Raw genomic sequence first — 15310 nt, forward strand, 5'->3', positions numbered from 1 at the left:
CCTATGAAAATAGGTAAAATCATCTATGCGAAATCACATCTCACCCATATGGGTGGCTTATGCAGAACTGCCTTTCGGGCCTCTTCACTGGCAGGTGATCCATATGTGATGGGCCTCTTCGCTGTGGGTTTTCCTACCATATCTTGTGCTAGCTCAAGCTAACTGACCAATATGCTCAAGCTAGCAGTTAGGATAGTTGTCAGGAACAAGATTTGTGACTCGTACGTAAGTGATTCCATTACTATACTAGTGAAATGTAACGCATGTCTTGTATACTTGAATTTCATTCAGTTACATATGGTCCTGGTCCTGAAGCAAATTTGAGCTTCTTCTTTCAAGAAATAAAAGAAACCTACTAATTATATGTCATTCGAAGTTTAGCACACATTGACTACCTATCAGATGTACAAAAAGGGTTTCTACATAGCTAATTTTGTCAAAATCTTCATTACACTAATGATCCGGAATAGTTCTAAATCTTCTCCAGTGCTTGGAGAATGTCATCCTTGAGATCCTCAAACTTCTCAATCCCGAAGATTAACCTCACCAAGTTGTCCTTGATCCCATTATTTGCCTTTTCCTCGTAACTCTGACCCCTGATGAGATCACAGATCCATGCAATATAAGTCAACAAATTCTACCATAGATGTTGCATGCATCTTCCTGTAAGTTGCAAACCAAAATAAATCCAAGAACGGCACGTACCAGAAGGACATGACTGCCGGCTGCTGCACGAGGCTTTCACACCCTCCGAGTGATGTTGCAATGAAGGGTATCTCTAGCGCATCGATGAACCTCATGATGCCATGCAGATCCGAGGCTACCTCGAAGCTGATGACGCCGCCGAAACCGGTCATCTGGCTCTTGGCAATGTCGTGCCACGGGCTGCTCAAAAGCCCAGGGTAGTACACTCGCTCGATCTTCGGATGGTTCTCGAGCAGGCGCGCCATCCGCAATGCAGTGCGGTTTTGTGTTTCCACACGTAGTCCCATCGTCTTGAGGCCGCGTATGATCATGTAGGCTGAGTCCTGCAGTAGTTAATGTTGCAGTGTAAGTTGTCAGAATCCAAATGTTTAGATCTTGTTTTTCTTGAATAAGAGTGAATCTTAACATGTACTTGCTGATAGTTGATCCTACATACCGGACTTATGGCGCCGCCGAGGTCGTGATGCCAGGCGCGTATTCTGGAGATGAGCGTCTCTGAGCCACTAATGCATCCCGCGATGACCTGAAATGGAATTGCACGATGAGATGTCTTAAATTTATGTAGACCCTACGCTGCTAATGATCCTGGAAGTAAAGGAGCAAAGTGGCAGTGCAATTGTACGTCTATGAAAAGACGTGTCATCTCGGGTAGCTACTCACGTCGTGATGGCCGGCGATGTACTTTGTGGCAGAGTGCACGACGACATCGGCCCCGAGGGTGAGCGGCTTCTGGTTGATGGGCGAGGCGAGGGTGCTGTCGATGCACACAAGAGCCCCTTTCCGGTGGCACAGCTCCGCGACGAGCTTAATGTCGATGCACTTGAGATGGGGGTTCGACGGAGAGTCGGTATAGAAGAGTGTCACCTGCATCAAAGCCAAGCATGTCGATCAGAACAGCCAACATATCTAGTTGACAAATTGAGGAAATTACTAGTTGCCAAATTAACGTACGTCGCCCATGTCAAGAACGGCCTTGAGTGTCTCCATGTCGTTCAGCTCAACGAATGTCACCTTGATGCCCATCTTGGAGAGCTTGTCGCGGATGAAGGCCCGAGCCTCGCTGTAGCACTCGGTCGTGGTCACCACGTGGCCAGCGCCGGGCGGCACGAGTGCGAGCAGCGTGGCGACGATGGCGTTCATGCCTGAGGACGTGACAAGCATCGACTCAGCCCTCTCAAGCGCACTGATCTTGTCCTCCAGGACCTTCACAGTAGGGTTGCCATAGCGGCCATACTCGAAGCTGTGGCGCCGGCCTTCCTTGAACGCAATGAGGTCGCCCGAGCTCTTGAACCAGTGTGTCGTGCCGCTCACAATAGGTGTCGCAATCGAGTCGGTGTCCATGGCGCCGTTCTTCCCCATCTTCTCCCCGGCGTGAACCGCCAGGGTCTCGTCTGAGAGAGTAGCATCTCGCTTCGGAGCCGTGGCGGCAGCGACGACACTGGTGTCATCCTGCTGCAACACCGGCACAAGGTGCTCAGCGCCAGGGAGGGTGGCATCAAGGAGCGCCACCGGGCTCAAAGCGGTGACACGCTTTGAAGAACGGCGAGCACGGAGCAGGCGGTGCTGCTCGGTGGGCGAAGCCTTGTTGACGAGAGGAGACGACGACCGCGCCATTAGTGACTTGTGGGGTCGAGGAAGAGTAGTGAAAACAGGTGGAATCGAAGAGATTAGCCAAGCTCAGATCAGATCAATTAAAAAGTTAGGCAGAGCTAGCTGCTTGTTTGTGTTCTTCCTATCTGTATACGATGGTGTGAATATATACTGGCCGATCAGTCTGGCTCTCTTGCGCGTCGAGCCATATAAAATTGACTGCCTACATATAAAATTGTCCCACTAACACATGCCACATGTGTCATCCATGCTCAGTCTCGCAAGCGTGTAGCTAGTAATACATCTTGTACCAATAAGGCATGTAATTAGTTAACTTCAACGTGCCATGGGGATTAAGAAATGACTTATTGGGCAGGATGAATCCAAGCAAAGACAAAAGTCTACGTCAAAGAACTGCGTGTTTGTATCTATCGACAGGAGCTCACTAAGCAAAGTTGGGGCTGTTTGAGCTCACTAGATTTTATAGAAGAAACAAAAAATAGTCCGACAGGATATACACGGTAGAACGGGTCGCATCAAACGGGGAAGGCTTGATGAAGGTTCATCAGAAATTAGTTGGATGGGAGGTATACCCTTGCATACAATATTGATTTTTTTTTTCTGAAACAAGGGGCCCGGCCGTTGATTTGCATTAGGGAAACCTCTAGCTGTTTTGACAAAACCAGTAAAATCGACACGTACTTTACTTGATTGCTCTACTTCTCTGCAACCATTACAAAACTTAGAACTTAGCACAGTTTCATAACAACTGATAGATCAAGGATAATCAATCTTCAAAGGTCCAGGCATCATTTTTCATACCAAGATCCTTTTTTTGTGGACGGTGCCCAACCATGTCTCTTCACGTACACCTCCCCAATAACCATCTTGATTAGCATCGCTGCTTCTCCCAGGCTTCTTTAACCTTGGGCTTTATACAACAATGCCTAAGGATCAATACGACTGTCGCCTGCAACGACTCAATCCTATATCAACCGGTACCACATCATTATCCGCCACAACGACAGAAATCTCCACTTTGCCCGCCTCATGTTATCCTGAAGAAGCGGCGCGACTCCCAATCACATTCTTGTGTTATTTAATCTCCATGCCCGCCTCTGCGATGCCTCGCAACAAGATATGGAGTGGTGCGGCAAGGGAAGGACCTATCGACACAACGACTGATGGTGCACTCAGAGAAGATAAAAGGAAAAGGAAAAGGAAAACAATGGGCCATTATTTGTTGTTCCACTTGGTGATCTCCTGACCTCCACATTTCCCTTCTTCACTCGCCCTGAAATTTGGAGTTGTCCCGTGGCTGGCGTGTGTGGCCGACTATTTGATGGGGTCTTCTTGTGGCTTTTCATGGGTTGTTGCAGCGAGGGTATCGTCGATGGATGTCAATGGCAAAGTTGAAGTTGCTTGCTCGAGGAGGAGTTATGACGATGTTGCTTGTGTGCTACCTCGATGTGCTTCTCTCCTCGGCAGTGTGTGTGATGTTCCGTTGTGTAACATGTCGGCCAGTTGTATCAGTTAAACATAACTTTTTGCATTTAACCGAGAAATTCTCACTTCTCTTTAATTAATCAAAAGTGCAAGTTTTCACCTCAAAATACCTCAAGAGGCAGAGCAGGACCGTCGGCCCATGCTGGGGGCGGATCCGGAGGAGGAGGCAGAGCTGGCTGTGGGCTTCGCCATGGAGGACACCGTGGCGGAGTTCGAAATCGCCAAGAGGAGGAAGCGGTGGAGCAAACCTTCATCCAGGAGTCCATCTAGTCGGAGGCCGTAGTGGGGGCCAACCGGCGGTTCCTCCGCTAACAGAGGGCGGAGATCGACGAAATCTTCGCCTCTAGTGAGTCAGACGATGAGCCGGAGTTGACGCATGCGCCCATCTAGTCGGAGCCCAACACGATGACCGTGGACATCCCAGATGATGAGTAGTCCAAGGTAGATAGGATATCTACGTAGTACATAGGCTTTTTTATTATGCATAGTTTGTATGGATTTGACATATCAACTTTTAGGTACTTGGATTCAGAGGACATATTTTGAGGTGTGACCATCAGTTCCTGTGGACGCGTCCGTGGGCGTTTGAGGGCCTGGATTTGATGTCGTGGTTGTAGACGCCTCTTAGCTATCTAGGAATCCATCTGCCTCCAGCCATGAGGAAACAGGTGAACCTATCATTGATGGGCAGATGTGATTTTGCCCCCCACCCCCCCTGACCAGAAGCTTCCATTTCATCCTCAAAAGAATATGTTTCCCGTGCTTTGAGAATTTCACCATGCCACGACACTTGATAATTTTCTGCAGACCATCAATCTCACGTGTTTGATGATAGTGGTACCTATTCACCTATTGTCTTGTTATTCTGGTCAGGGTTTGGAATATCCTCTACCATGGAGCTGCGAGGAAAGGTCCATGATTTCCTATAACTTGTTAAGTAAAATAAAATATTGATAATAGGAACATATGGCATCAAATATTAACCCAATCCAATGGAGTACCTAGTACGGTAGTACCTACTAGTGCATACGATACAAAGAGAGGTGCATCACATGAGAAATGTCAAAGCAGGTAGCGAACTCTCAATGTTTGAATATCATATGAGCTATGGTGCATGTGTACGTTTTCATTGTACACACTAGGCTTTAGTTATTAGATCTGTGAGGGCTACCCAATAGTTCTTACTGACCAACTATTGTATTACCTACAGTTGATGTGTTTTACGCTTGTAGACACTTTGTGGTGCAGGGAATGTAACCACCTAGCCGCCGGGCGGCCAGAACAATTGGTCACTGCATAGTCAAGGCAAACAGTGAACAAGTTTAGCAAATTGACAATATTAGATTTGTGCAGTCCGTACACGTTAACTAATTTAATCACTAATACGTTCTTTGATAGGGTCCAAGAGTCACCCATCAAACTCGGTAACACGCCAGAAACAAGCATGTATGCACATGCATGAACCTTGAGGCTTAACCACCCCAAGGTGGAGTCATGCCGCACGCTTTAAAAAGTTCTTCAAAAAAATTGCACAATCAGTTTTACCGATTAAACATCTCAAGATGGAAATAGTGTTCAAACATGCATGATGCATATGTCTACCAGAACAATATGACTGTTGTGTGCTACTGTGTTAATCAAGTTGCGTCTCCATTAGAATTTAATTAGCTAGTTCTCCCCATCATGGGGTGTGTGTGCAACAGTCTATGTTGAATATTTTCAAATTATCGACAAGTAATATGCAAACACCAATGCTTGGCTAGACATCAAGAGCTAAGCATATATTACATAGGTGACAATTATGGCGGTCCGATGGTGCGCTTGCCGATCTGTTGGCGGTATTGGGAAGTTCTGCGGCGTGGGGTGTGTTCTTCATCTCCTGGTATAGTGGCTTCACTGGTGGGGACGGCATCCGGAAACATGCGTGCGACAGGTCATTTTTTGATACTTTGACAGCACCATTGCCTCTCTGCGGCGTAGATGATCCCCGAAAATGCTTAACTTATGGGAGCAGTATTACGGATTGGATGTACGATATGATGTGTTCTCTTCCCAACTAACCTGATCATGATTTTCCCCGTGAGCCAAAATGACTGCACTTGTAAAACTAGTCTGTAAGAAATTTTTCGTAGATATAGCATTAGTCGATGACCGTCTCTAGTTTCACCAGAAGACTTTGTACTGAAATTTTCTCCTGTCTTGATGATCTTGGCGGCCAATGTGCCTACAACAAAAGGAGTCACCGAATTGGGTTCACTGTTAAGGATGACGTCACGGCGACTGAAACGTCTGACGCAGGTTGCAGGTATGGCACTACAAGTTTCGACGTCACCTTCTTTCACAATCGAGTATGCTTTTTTTTTGCGGCATCACCATCGAGTATGCTAATATGTCACCTTCCTAAGTTCTTCATGGATGCCAGCTACACACCTCCACAAGACCTCGACGTCGAAGCGAAGCTCCAATGAACAGTAGACTTGCATGTGCAACATATATGCGAACCCCTATCAGCACTAGTCTTCCATGTGCATGCTCACGCGCTACTCACATTGGAAGACTTCCACTACTTCAAGCTGGTCAAGCTGGTGCACTAGTGCAGCCTGCAAGTGGCCAGTGAGAACTTTACGTGGTACTCACTATAACGTGTGTAGGTGCGGGATTCTATAACTATGGATGCGTTTGGTTGAAAATGATAGCTTGGACTTTATTCGACCATTATACATTATGTTTTGGCCATATGATTTAAACATATTGGGGAATAATGTCTGCTCATCAAGGTCTATATATTGATCACCATGCCATTTCACATGCACCCCGGTTACTGGCTTGGAACCTTCGAAATAGTGCACTAGTCTCACATATCATTTGCAATTGTTGAACATCCATTCATTGCTTGTGTGCGGACGGTCCATCTGAAATTAGATCATTTTTTGTTGAACATGGATGAACTGGTACTCCAGCATGCAACCGCGAGCAGTGGATAATTAGCACTTAACCCCATTAGAAATATGAGAATGCTTTGATCTTCAAGGATTTATTGATCGCACCAGTAAAATACAAAAAATATTAAGGGACCATGAGTCGACTAAGAATCCCATCGGGAGGGACTATATCCTATGCAGTTGTTCAACACTGACTCAATGTTTGATGTTGCTCCGCTAGGAATCTAACTAATGAGCAGGATCACGTGATTATCTATTAATTTCATTGCAAAATAATAACAATAATGATGATGATGATGATCCTCGCAATAATAATAATAATAATAATAATAATAATAATAATAATAATAATAATAATAATAATAATAATAATAATAACAACAATAATCCTCATAATAATAGAAATAACAACAAGAAGCTAATGCACATAGGTCAAATTATTTCTATGCTGGATCATTATAGACCCTGATTGTATGGTTAAGATTGAATCTTCAATAACCCAGCCTAAACGATTTGTGTTAGCCACACATAAAAGTCTTGTATCAGTTATACACCAGAGCAATTGCTTTATTCTCCAAAGAACTGTTGCTGATAACTATTGTATGAAATTAATAATAGTAGCTATGATGGCCTATGTTAAGAAAAAAAGAATGTTATTGTGATTAATTGCCACATGTGATGTCATCATACTGACTGTTGCTTAGTGCTTTTGTCAATACCTTCTTAAGGCAAACATTTTACTAGGATAACTATATTTTTCATTTTACTCGTTTGAAAAGCTACATTATTTCAAACCGACAAGTTTTTAACTAATTAACCGAAAGTAATTTTTTTTACTATATATACCATAAGGAAAAAGCCTCACACACCTTCTCCCTTTATTGAGAAAAATATGTTACAAGATTACAAACGAAAGGCTATACGCAAATAAAGATGACCCAACTAAGGAGGAAGAAAAGAAATCCACCTCAGAGCTCTATCCTTATGACTAGGCTTAATCCAATACCAAAGCGGGTACATATCTGTTAGTGAAACAATTATAGGCTTAGGCGTGATTTTTTAATTTACAGTAGTTTAGCATGTATCCCTATGAAAATATGTAAAATCATCTATGAAAAAACACATCACCACCTGCGGGTGGCTTATATATGTAGAACTGCCTTTGATGGGCCTCTTCGGTGATCTGCCTGTGATGGTCCTCTTCACTGATGGTTTTCCTATCTTCTTGTGCTGACTCGAGCTAACTGACCAATATGCACAAGCAGTTAGGAAAAGTGTGGGGAACTAGGTTTTTGACTCGTATGTTAGTTATGCCATGACTGTACTAGTGATACAGAATGTAACGTGTCTTCTATATTTCACCTCCTTCCAAGTACATATGGTTCTGTTCCTGAAGCAAATTTGAGCTTATTCCTTCAAGAAATAAAAGAATCCTACCAATTACATCTCTGTTGGAGTTTAGCGGAAATTGACTACCTATCAGATGTACAGAAGGGTTTCTACATTGCTAATTTGCTCAGGAAGTGTCCTAAATCTTCTCCAGGGCTTGGATAATGTCATCCCTAAGATCCTCAAACTTCTCAATCCCGAAGCTGAACCGCACCAAGTTGTCCTTGATCCCATTCTTCGCCTTTTCCTCGTCACTCTGACCCCTGATGAAAACAAAAATCCACGCAATATAAGTCAAAACAATTCCACCATACATGTTACATGCATCTTCTTGTAAGTTTATATTAAATTGCAAATGTAAATTAATCCAAAAAAGCGACGTACCAGAAGGACATGACTGCCGGCTGCTGCACGAGGCTTTCGCACCCGCCGAGGGACGTCGCGATGAAGGGTATCTCGAGGGCGTCGACGAACCTCATGACACCATGCAGGTCTGAGGCTACCTCGAAGCTGATGACTCCTCCAAAACCAGTCATCTGGCTCTTGGCAATGTCGTGCCACGGGCTGCTTAGGAGACCAGGGTAGTACACTCGCTCGATCTTGGGATGGTTCTCGAGCAGGCGCGCCATGCGCAATGAAGTTTGGTTTTGTGTCTCCACGCGTAGTGCCATCGTCTTAAGGCCGCGTATGATCATGTAGGCTGCGTCCTGTAGTAATTAGGTTGCAGTGTAAGTGGCTAGTTTCAATTCAAATGTTAACATCTAGTTTTTCTTGAATAATAATGAGATTTAATTAACATGTGGTACTACATGATAGATACTACATACCGGACTAATGGCGCCGCCAAGGTCGTGATGCCACGCGCGTATTCTGGAGATGAGCGCCTCAGAGCCACTGATGCATCCTGCGATGACCTGAAATGGAATGGCACGATGAGATCTTAGAAATAAAGTAGCAAAATGGCGGTGCAATTATCTGAGAACAAAGATATTTACTCACGTCATGATGTCCTGCGATGTACTTTGTGGCGGAGTGCACGACGATGTCAGCCCCGAGGGTGAGTGGCTTCTGGTTGATGGGCGAGGCGAGTGTGCTGTCAATGCACACCAGAGCCCCTCTCCGGTGGCACAGATCGGCGACGAGCTTAATGTCGATGCACTTGAGATGGGGGTTCGTCGGACAGTCGGTATAGAAGAGTGTCACCTGCATCAAAGCCAATCATCTCGATCAGAAACAGCCAACATAACTTGTTGATAAATTGAGCAAATTACAAGTTGCTAAATTAACGTACGTCGCCCTGGTCAAGAACGGCCTTGAGTGTCTCCATGTCGTTCAGCTCGACGAATGTCACCTTGATGCCCATCTTAGAGAGCTTGTCGCGGATGAAGGCGCGTGCCTCGCTGTAGCACTCGGTCGTGGTCACCACGTGGCCGGCGCCGGGCGGTACGAGCGCGAGCAGTGTGGCGACGATGGCGTTCATGCCTGAGGACGTGACAAGCGTCCCCTCGGCCCTCTCCAGGGCACTGATCTTGTCCTCTAGGACCTTCACAGTGGGGTTGCCGTAGCGGCCGTACTCGAAGCTGTGGCGCCGGCCTTCCTTGAATGCGACGAGGTCGCCCGAGCTCTTGAACCAGTGTGTCGTGCCGCTCACAATAGGTGTCGCGATCGAGTCTGTGTCCATGGCTCCGTTCTTCCCCATCTTCTCCCCAGCGTGAACCGCCAGGGTCTCATCTGAGAGAGTAGCATCTCGCTTCAGAGCCGTGGCGGCAGCGATGACACCGGCGTCATCCTGCTGCTCGACGCCGGCAAGGGTGGCATCAAGGAGCGCCTCCGGGCTCAAAGCGGTGACACGCTTTGAAGAACGGCGAGTGCAGAGCAGGCGGGGCTGCTCGGTGGGCGAAGCCTTGTTGACGAGAGGAGACGACGACCGCGCCATAAATTACAGGTGGAATCGAAGAGATTAGCCAAGCTCAGATAGGATCGATGAACGAGTTAGGCAGAGCTAGCTGCTCGTTTGTGTTCTTGCTATCTGTGTATATGATGGTATGAATATATACTGGCGATCGATCAGTCTGGCTCTGTGCGCGTCGATTCATATCTACGTGTGAGCCTACATATAATATCGTCCCACTACCACATGCCACATGTGGCATCCATGCTCAGTCTCGCAGGCGTGTAATTAAGCCGCGTGGTAATCAAGATATGTACTACTAGTGGATCCATGATTAATCTACTAAATAAGGCATGTGATTAGTTAGCTGCAACGTGCCAGTGGGATTAGGAAATACTGACCTGGGCCAAGACGAATCTAAGCGAAGTCGTACGTTAGACCTGCGTGTTTACATCTGCAAAGCCGTACTATGATCCATGCTACGCGCTGGAGAAGACCTCATTAAACAAAGTTGGGTTTGCTTAGGCTTTGGCGGATACCTCGCTAGATTTGAGGGAACAAACAAAACCAGTCCGGTAGGATCTACAAGGAAGAAACAGCGGCGCAGCAAATGGAAACCTAGGCATGCAACCGCCGGTATGGTCTTGGAGGCGGTTTCAGGATACAACCTTTACGCGGTTTCGTACCCAATATCTAACCAAAGTTGCGCATCCGTGCCTGGGATAACTGTAATCTCAGTCTGTTTTGTGCGATAGAATGGGTCGGATGAAATGAAAAAGTAGGCATTAATACTCAACTGATATTTGTTCAAGGTAACCTTGCACACAATATTATTTTCTTGTAGAACAAATTAAAAGGCGCTCCTGTCGGTTTCTACGGGAGAAACTACGAACAGTTTTGACAAAGTTTTACAAGGAAAGAATGACAAACCAACAGGAAACATCGTAACTTTTCTATGTTCATTATTGACCTTTAAACTCTACACAATTTCTCGAAAAGCAAGCAAAAAGTTTTAGCTATCATTGTTCATCCCAAAAAAACTTTTGACGACTGTGCCCAGCCATGGCTCTTCACGAACGGGCAAGCAACCACTATCTTGATTAGCTTCACTTCTTCAAGGCTTGTTCGAACTTGGATATTATGCAACACCACCCATGAATCAATCAACATGACCGCCATATTTGACCTCTCCCCAACCCCCCCCCCCCCCCCCCCCCCCCCACACACACTCACTAACTCAGTCGACAACGCGTCGTCACCCACCTCCATCGGAAGGCAGTATTGCAGCATCACCTTGGTACTTATCATTGCCTAAAGTAATATACCATTAGATATTTATGTAGGTTTACCCTTATGGCCCATGTTCATGTAAAGATTGTCAAGGTTTTCACCGTAATCTTCCAAGTGGCATGACATGCAAATACTCTGAACTATTTCGACTATAAATAAAGAGGCACATCCACCCATTCTAAGGAGGTTTTTTGGTACAGAAAAACATTAACTTATCGTCTTGTCATATTCCTCATTAAGGCATGTGATTACTTAACGACAACATGACAGTCGATTAAGAAATATTGACCTAGGCAAAGACGAATGTAAGCGAAGTCGTTCGCCAAACCTGCGTGTTTACATCTACAATGCCGTACTGTGATCGATGCTACGCGCTGGAGAATACCTCATTAAACAAATTTGGCTTTGCTTGGGCTTTGACGGATACTCCCTCCCTTCCATTTTATAGGGCTTATCTCAAAAGAAATTATTTTTACGCTTTATAAATCTCAATTGTATTGCTTCCTATCACGAGTTCACATTTTGAGATGGATTAAACTACTGCATGCAAAGATTGAGAAAATTCACCAATACATGTAAAATCCTTGCTCCGTAGCTAGTATTAGTACATTGAGATAATATTTACAGCATCGATAAGTTTGCTTAGAACAAGTGTAAGTAATACGTCTTCTACCCGTGGCTAACACAAATCGTTTAGGTTGCCTATAATGATCCAACACCTGACATAATTTAGTCCATATGGATTAACCCATTGGCTTTATTAATAAAAAAATTGTGTTGGCTTTATTACTATTTAAATAATAAAACTATACTCTGTCTGTCTCATAATATATTGCACTTTTTTCAAAAGTCAAACATTGCAGAGTTTGATATGTTTATTGAGAAACATATTGTTATCAGTAATACCGAATAAATACAACGTAAAAATATGTCTGATGATGTATCAAAAGATATTTATTTGGTATTGTAGATTTAAATAAGTCTCAGGATGTAATCATATTCATCAACTGTAGAATTGTTTTTTATACCTCAAAATGAAAAAGCTAAATTGTTGAGAATCAACATTCAACTGCAAATAATAGTAATCCATGTTCAACAAATGCAGAAGAAACGTACACTGCACCGACGAATGTGTGCCTAGCTATGTAATGCATCTATATTCAAGTTTTTTTTAGTAAAAGTAGAGCTGCAAATTAGCAAACTGATGCGCTGAATACTAGTGCTCGATTTTCCAGGTTCCAACTAAGTAAGCGAGGTGCATGTGAAATGGCGTGGTACCATGGGTAGAACTTTTATTTCTCCAAAATGTTTGAATCACATTGCTTGACGCAGTTCCTATTGGTCGGATAAAAACTGAGGTATCATCTCCAAGCAACTGTCTCAATAGTCCAGAGGATATGATCATGCACTTCCGCACAACACAAGAATGAGCACCACATCCAGAGCGAGTGCTTCATCCCTCCTGATCGAGACAATGCCGAGAGTTGTAGCATAGTCCTAGGGATGTAAATGGCCAATAAACGGCGCCCGCAAGTCCCATTTAGTTAGCTTTAGTTAGCTCGATAGTTCTATTTTCTAAAAAAAACTTATTGAATTGTTAGAACGATAAATGGGCTTAAACAAGATTAAACTGGACTTGGTTTACATCCCTAATAGTCCCGCCAACCACCGGCAGCCCCCAGTCCATCGTCTCCTTTCTGCCATTGGCCATGGGTTGGCGGGACCAGCTCGGACGCCGCCTCTATAAAGAATGTTCCCATATCTATTTATATTTCATGGCAACGCAAGGGTGTTATGCTAGTGACAAATCAACACGTGGATGGTCACTTTTTTGCACGACTAACTATTTAATCTGGACCCCTGTATTTCGGGTCTAATAGTACTTGTAAGCAAAGTATTTTGGCTTGTTGTATGAAGTCTTCCGATGGACCTGGGAGTCATCCATTCCAGCAGCAGGCTATATCGATCTCATTTGGACACTTGCACGCTGCATGCCTTCCTCGGCACTTGGTTGTTGTCCAGTCCTGGACGGCAACCACTTGCACGCTTGCACAGCAGCAGCTTGAGTTCTTGACCAGCATTCACGCATCGCATACAATGCTGCACATGCAAGCCTATACTGTCCGATGAGGGGTTCGCATGCTGTACATGCAGGTCTACTGTTCAGTCGGCCGAGGCCTCGATTTCAATATCTTGTGGAGGTGTGGCATCCATGGAAAAATGAAGAAGGTGACCGATATATAGCATGCTCGATGGTGAAAGAAGGCAAGACCCCACTGGTGATACAACTTTGCCCAGAGACGAAAAGTTTCCATCACACACACATCTTCTCCACTGCCATCGACCCATCCAGCTCACATAATCACCCTCCGATCGCCATAACTGTCACCTCTGCAACATACACTTAGCTTAACATGTGGAAGCGCCTTAGTGCATGCATACACCTATCAATCATTTGAAAAAGAAAATCAACATACTAATTAAGTTCTATTGTATAAGCAACTTGATTTATTCAAAAGCAGACATAAACCGTATTGTTCTAGTAGGCATAAATGTGCATCAGGCATGTTTGCACACTATTTCCGACTTAAGACATTGAATTGGTAAATCCGTCTGCACAAAATTTGAAAATGACTTTAAAGTGGCATGACTCCACCTTACGGTGGTTAAGCCTCCAGGTTCATGCATGCACCATATTTATGCATTTTTCCGGCTGTCACCTGGTGTTACAAGTTTGATGGGTGGCTCTTGGACCCTATGGAAGAACGTCTTAGCGATTAAATTAGGTAGTGTGTAGCATTGCATAATTGAATATTGCCAATTTGCTACACTTGTTTCGTTTGACTATGTAGCAGCCAATTGTTACAGCCCGGCGGTTAACCCCGGTGGTCACATTCCCTGCACCCCAAGGTGTCAACTAGCGTAAAAGACATCAAGTGTAAGTAAAATAATCCAATGGGTAATACTATACTTGCTTAGCACAAATTATTAGGTGTCCCCGACAGATATGATCACTAATTATAGGCCTACAGACTCAATAGAAGTGTATAGATGAAGACATATACACAAACCATAGCTACAAAGTTAACAAAAGGGTATTGAAAGTTTGGGACTTCAGGAGCTCGTTTTGACATTTCCCATATGATGCAATGCACCTCTCCCGCACCGTACACATTAGCAGGTAGGGGTACTACCGTAGTAGACTACTAGATAGTTCATTGGATTGGGTTAATATTTGATTTGCCGTCGCATCCCACGATTAATATTTTATCTTCGCAAACATCTTATAGGTAAGGATGGACCCTTCCTCGCAACTCCAAGGTAGAACATTTCACCCTGGGGAAAGGTACATTTTTTCACGTGTTTTGAGAATTTGCCCATGCCGGCTGCTGCGTTTGAGATTTTGCTCGAGGCCATCAATTTCACGTGTTCCATGATAGTAACGCGGACCACACCCCAGCCAGACATAGAGGATAACCATCTGTAACACAATACACATCCGTACACATGACATCAGAGGAATACACAAGCATGTGGTAAGACAGCCAAGCCGCTAGCGTGACACACATATGTTGGCACGCGAAATCGCCGCGCAACACCAAGATAACCGTCGTACTTTCGTGACGACGAACGATTGCTTTCCGAGCAAAGCAACAAAGACCCCCTCGCTTTCGTAGAGGAGAGACGGCCGCTTTTAAGCGCAAAACGGCAAAGTTGAACCAAACCCTAGGGCTGGTAGGGCTCGGCAGAGAAGAACGATAGAGAAAAAGACATACGTAAAAAAGTAATGTATTTGTTGATAGATCGATTGGTTCCTTTTTTCTCAATCGGTCGTGGCCTATTTAAAGGCACGCATGACTTGGCATATATGGCAGACTTGGCATACCAGAATAAAACTTTAAAGCTAAACCAAACCTGACTTGCCCTTCCTAATTCGGTTACCATGGTTTACTATGTATGAGTCGATGCCTACCTAATCTATTTGCTGGCCGGTACT

General features: G+C 44.6%; 2 protein-coding genes across 2 annotated transcripts; both read right to left on the minus strand.

Moving 5' to 3' along the window:
* Nucleotides 1–472: 472 nt before the first annotated feature.
* On the minus strand, nucleotides 473–2319 carry LOC123048427 (probable cystathionine gamma-synthase 2). The gene is made up of 5 exons (XM_044471530.1): nucleotides 1657–2319; nucleotides 1366–1569; nucleotides 1142–1228; nucleotides 706–1028; nucleotides 473–596 (listed from the first exon to the last, which is right to left on the minus strand). Exons 1-5 carry the CDS (start codon nucleotides 2317–2319, stop codon nucleotides 473–475), a joined length of 1401 nt encoding a protein of 466 aa, XP_044327465.1.
* A 5816-nt stretch (nucleotides 2320–8135) lies between these two features.
* On the minus strand, nucleotides 8136–10139 carry LOC123048428 (cystathionine gamma-synthase 1, chloroplastic). Its single transcript, XM_044471531.1, has 5 exons — nucleotides 9424–10139; nucleotides 9132–9335; nucleotides 8960–9046; nucleotides 8517–8839; nucleotides 8136–8395 (listed from the first exon to the last, which is right to left on the minus strand). The coding sequence occupies exons 1-5, from the start codon at nucleotides 10066–10068 to the stop codon at nucleotides 8272–8274; spliced, it is 1383 nt and encodes a 460-aa protein (XP_044327466.1). The 5' UTR covers nucleotides 10069–10139; the 3' UTR covers nucleotides 8136–8271.
* Nucleotides 10140–15310: the final 5171 nt, after the last annotated feature.

The sequence above is a fragment of the Triticum aestivum genome, chromosome 2D (assembly GCF_018294505.1).
Source record: "Triticum aestivum cultivar Chinese Spring chromosome 2D, IWGSC CS RefSeq v2.1, whole genome shotgun sequence".
Lineage (NCBI taxonomy): Eukaryota > Viridiplantae > Streptophyta > Magnoliopsida > Poales > Poaceae > Triticum > Triticum aestivum.

Excerpts from the sequence above, each read along its gene's own strand:
- LOC123048427 (XM_044471530.1), bottom strand. The coding sequence starts at position 2,319 with ATGGCGCGGTCGTCGTCTCCTCTCGTCAACAAGGCTTCGCCCACCGAG. Across the intron at positions 1,570-1,656 it reads CCGTTCTTGACATGGGCGAC|GTGACACTCTTCTATACCGA; the intron begins GTACGTTAATTT and ends GCTTTGATGCAG. Across the intron at positions 597-705 it reads CCGGCAGTCATGTCCTTCTG|GGGTCAGAGTTACGAGGAAA; the intron begins GTACGTGCCGTT and ends TGATCTCATCAG.
- LOC123048428 (XM_044471531.1), bottom strand. The coding sequence starts at position 10,068 with ATGGCGCGGTCGTCGTCTCCTCTCGTCAACAAGGCTTCGCCCACCGAG. Across the intron at positions 9,047-9,131 it reads ACATCGCAGGACATCATGAC|GTCATCGCAGGATGCATCAG; the intron begins GTGAGTAAATAT and ends ATTCCATTTCAG. Across the intron at positions 8,396-8,516 it reads CCGGCAGTCATGTCCTTCTG|GGGTCAGAGTGACGAGGAAA; the intron begins GTACGTCGCTTT and ends TGTTTTCATCAG.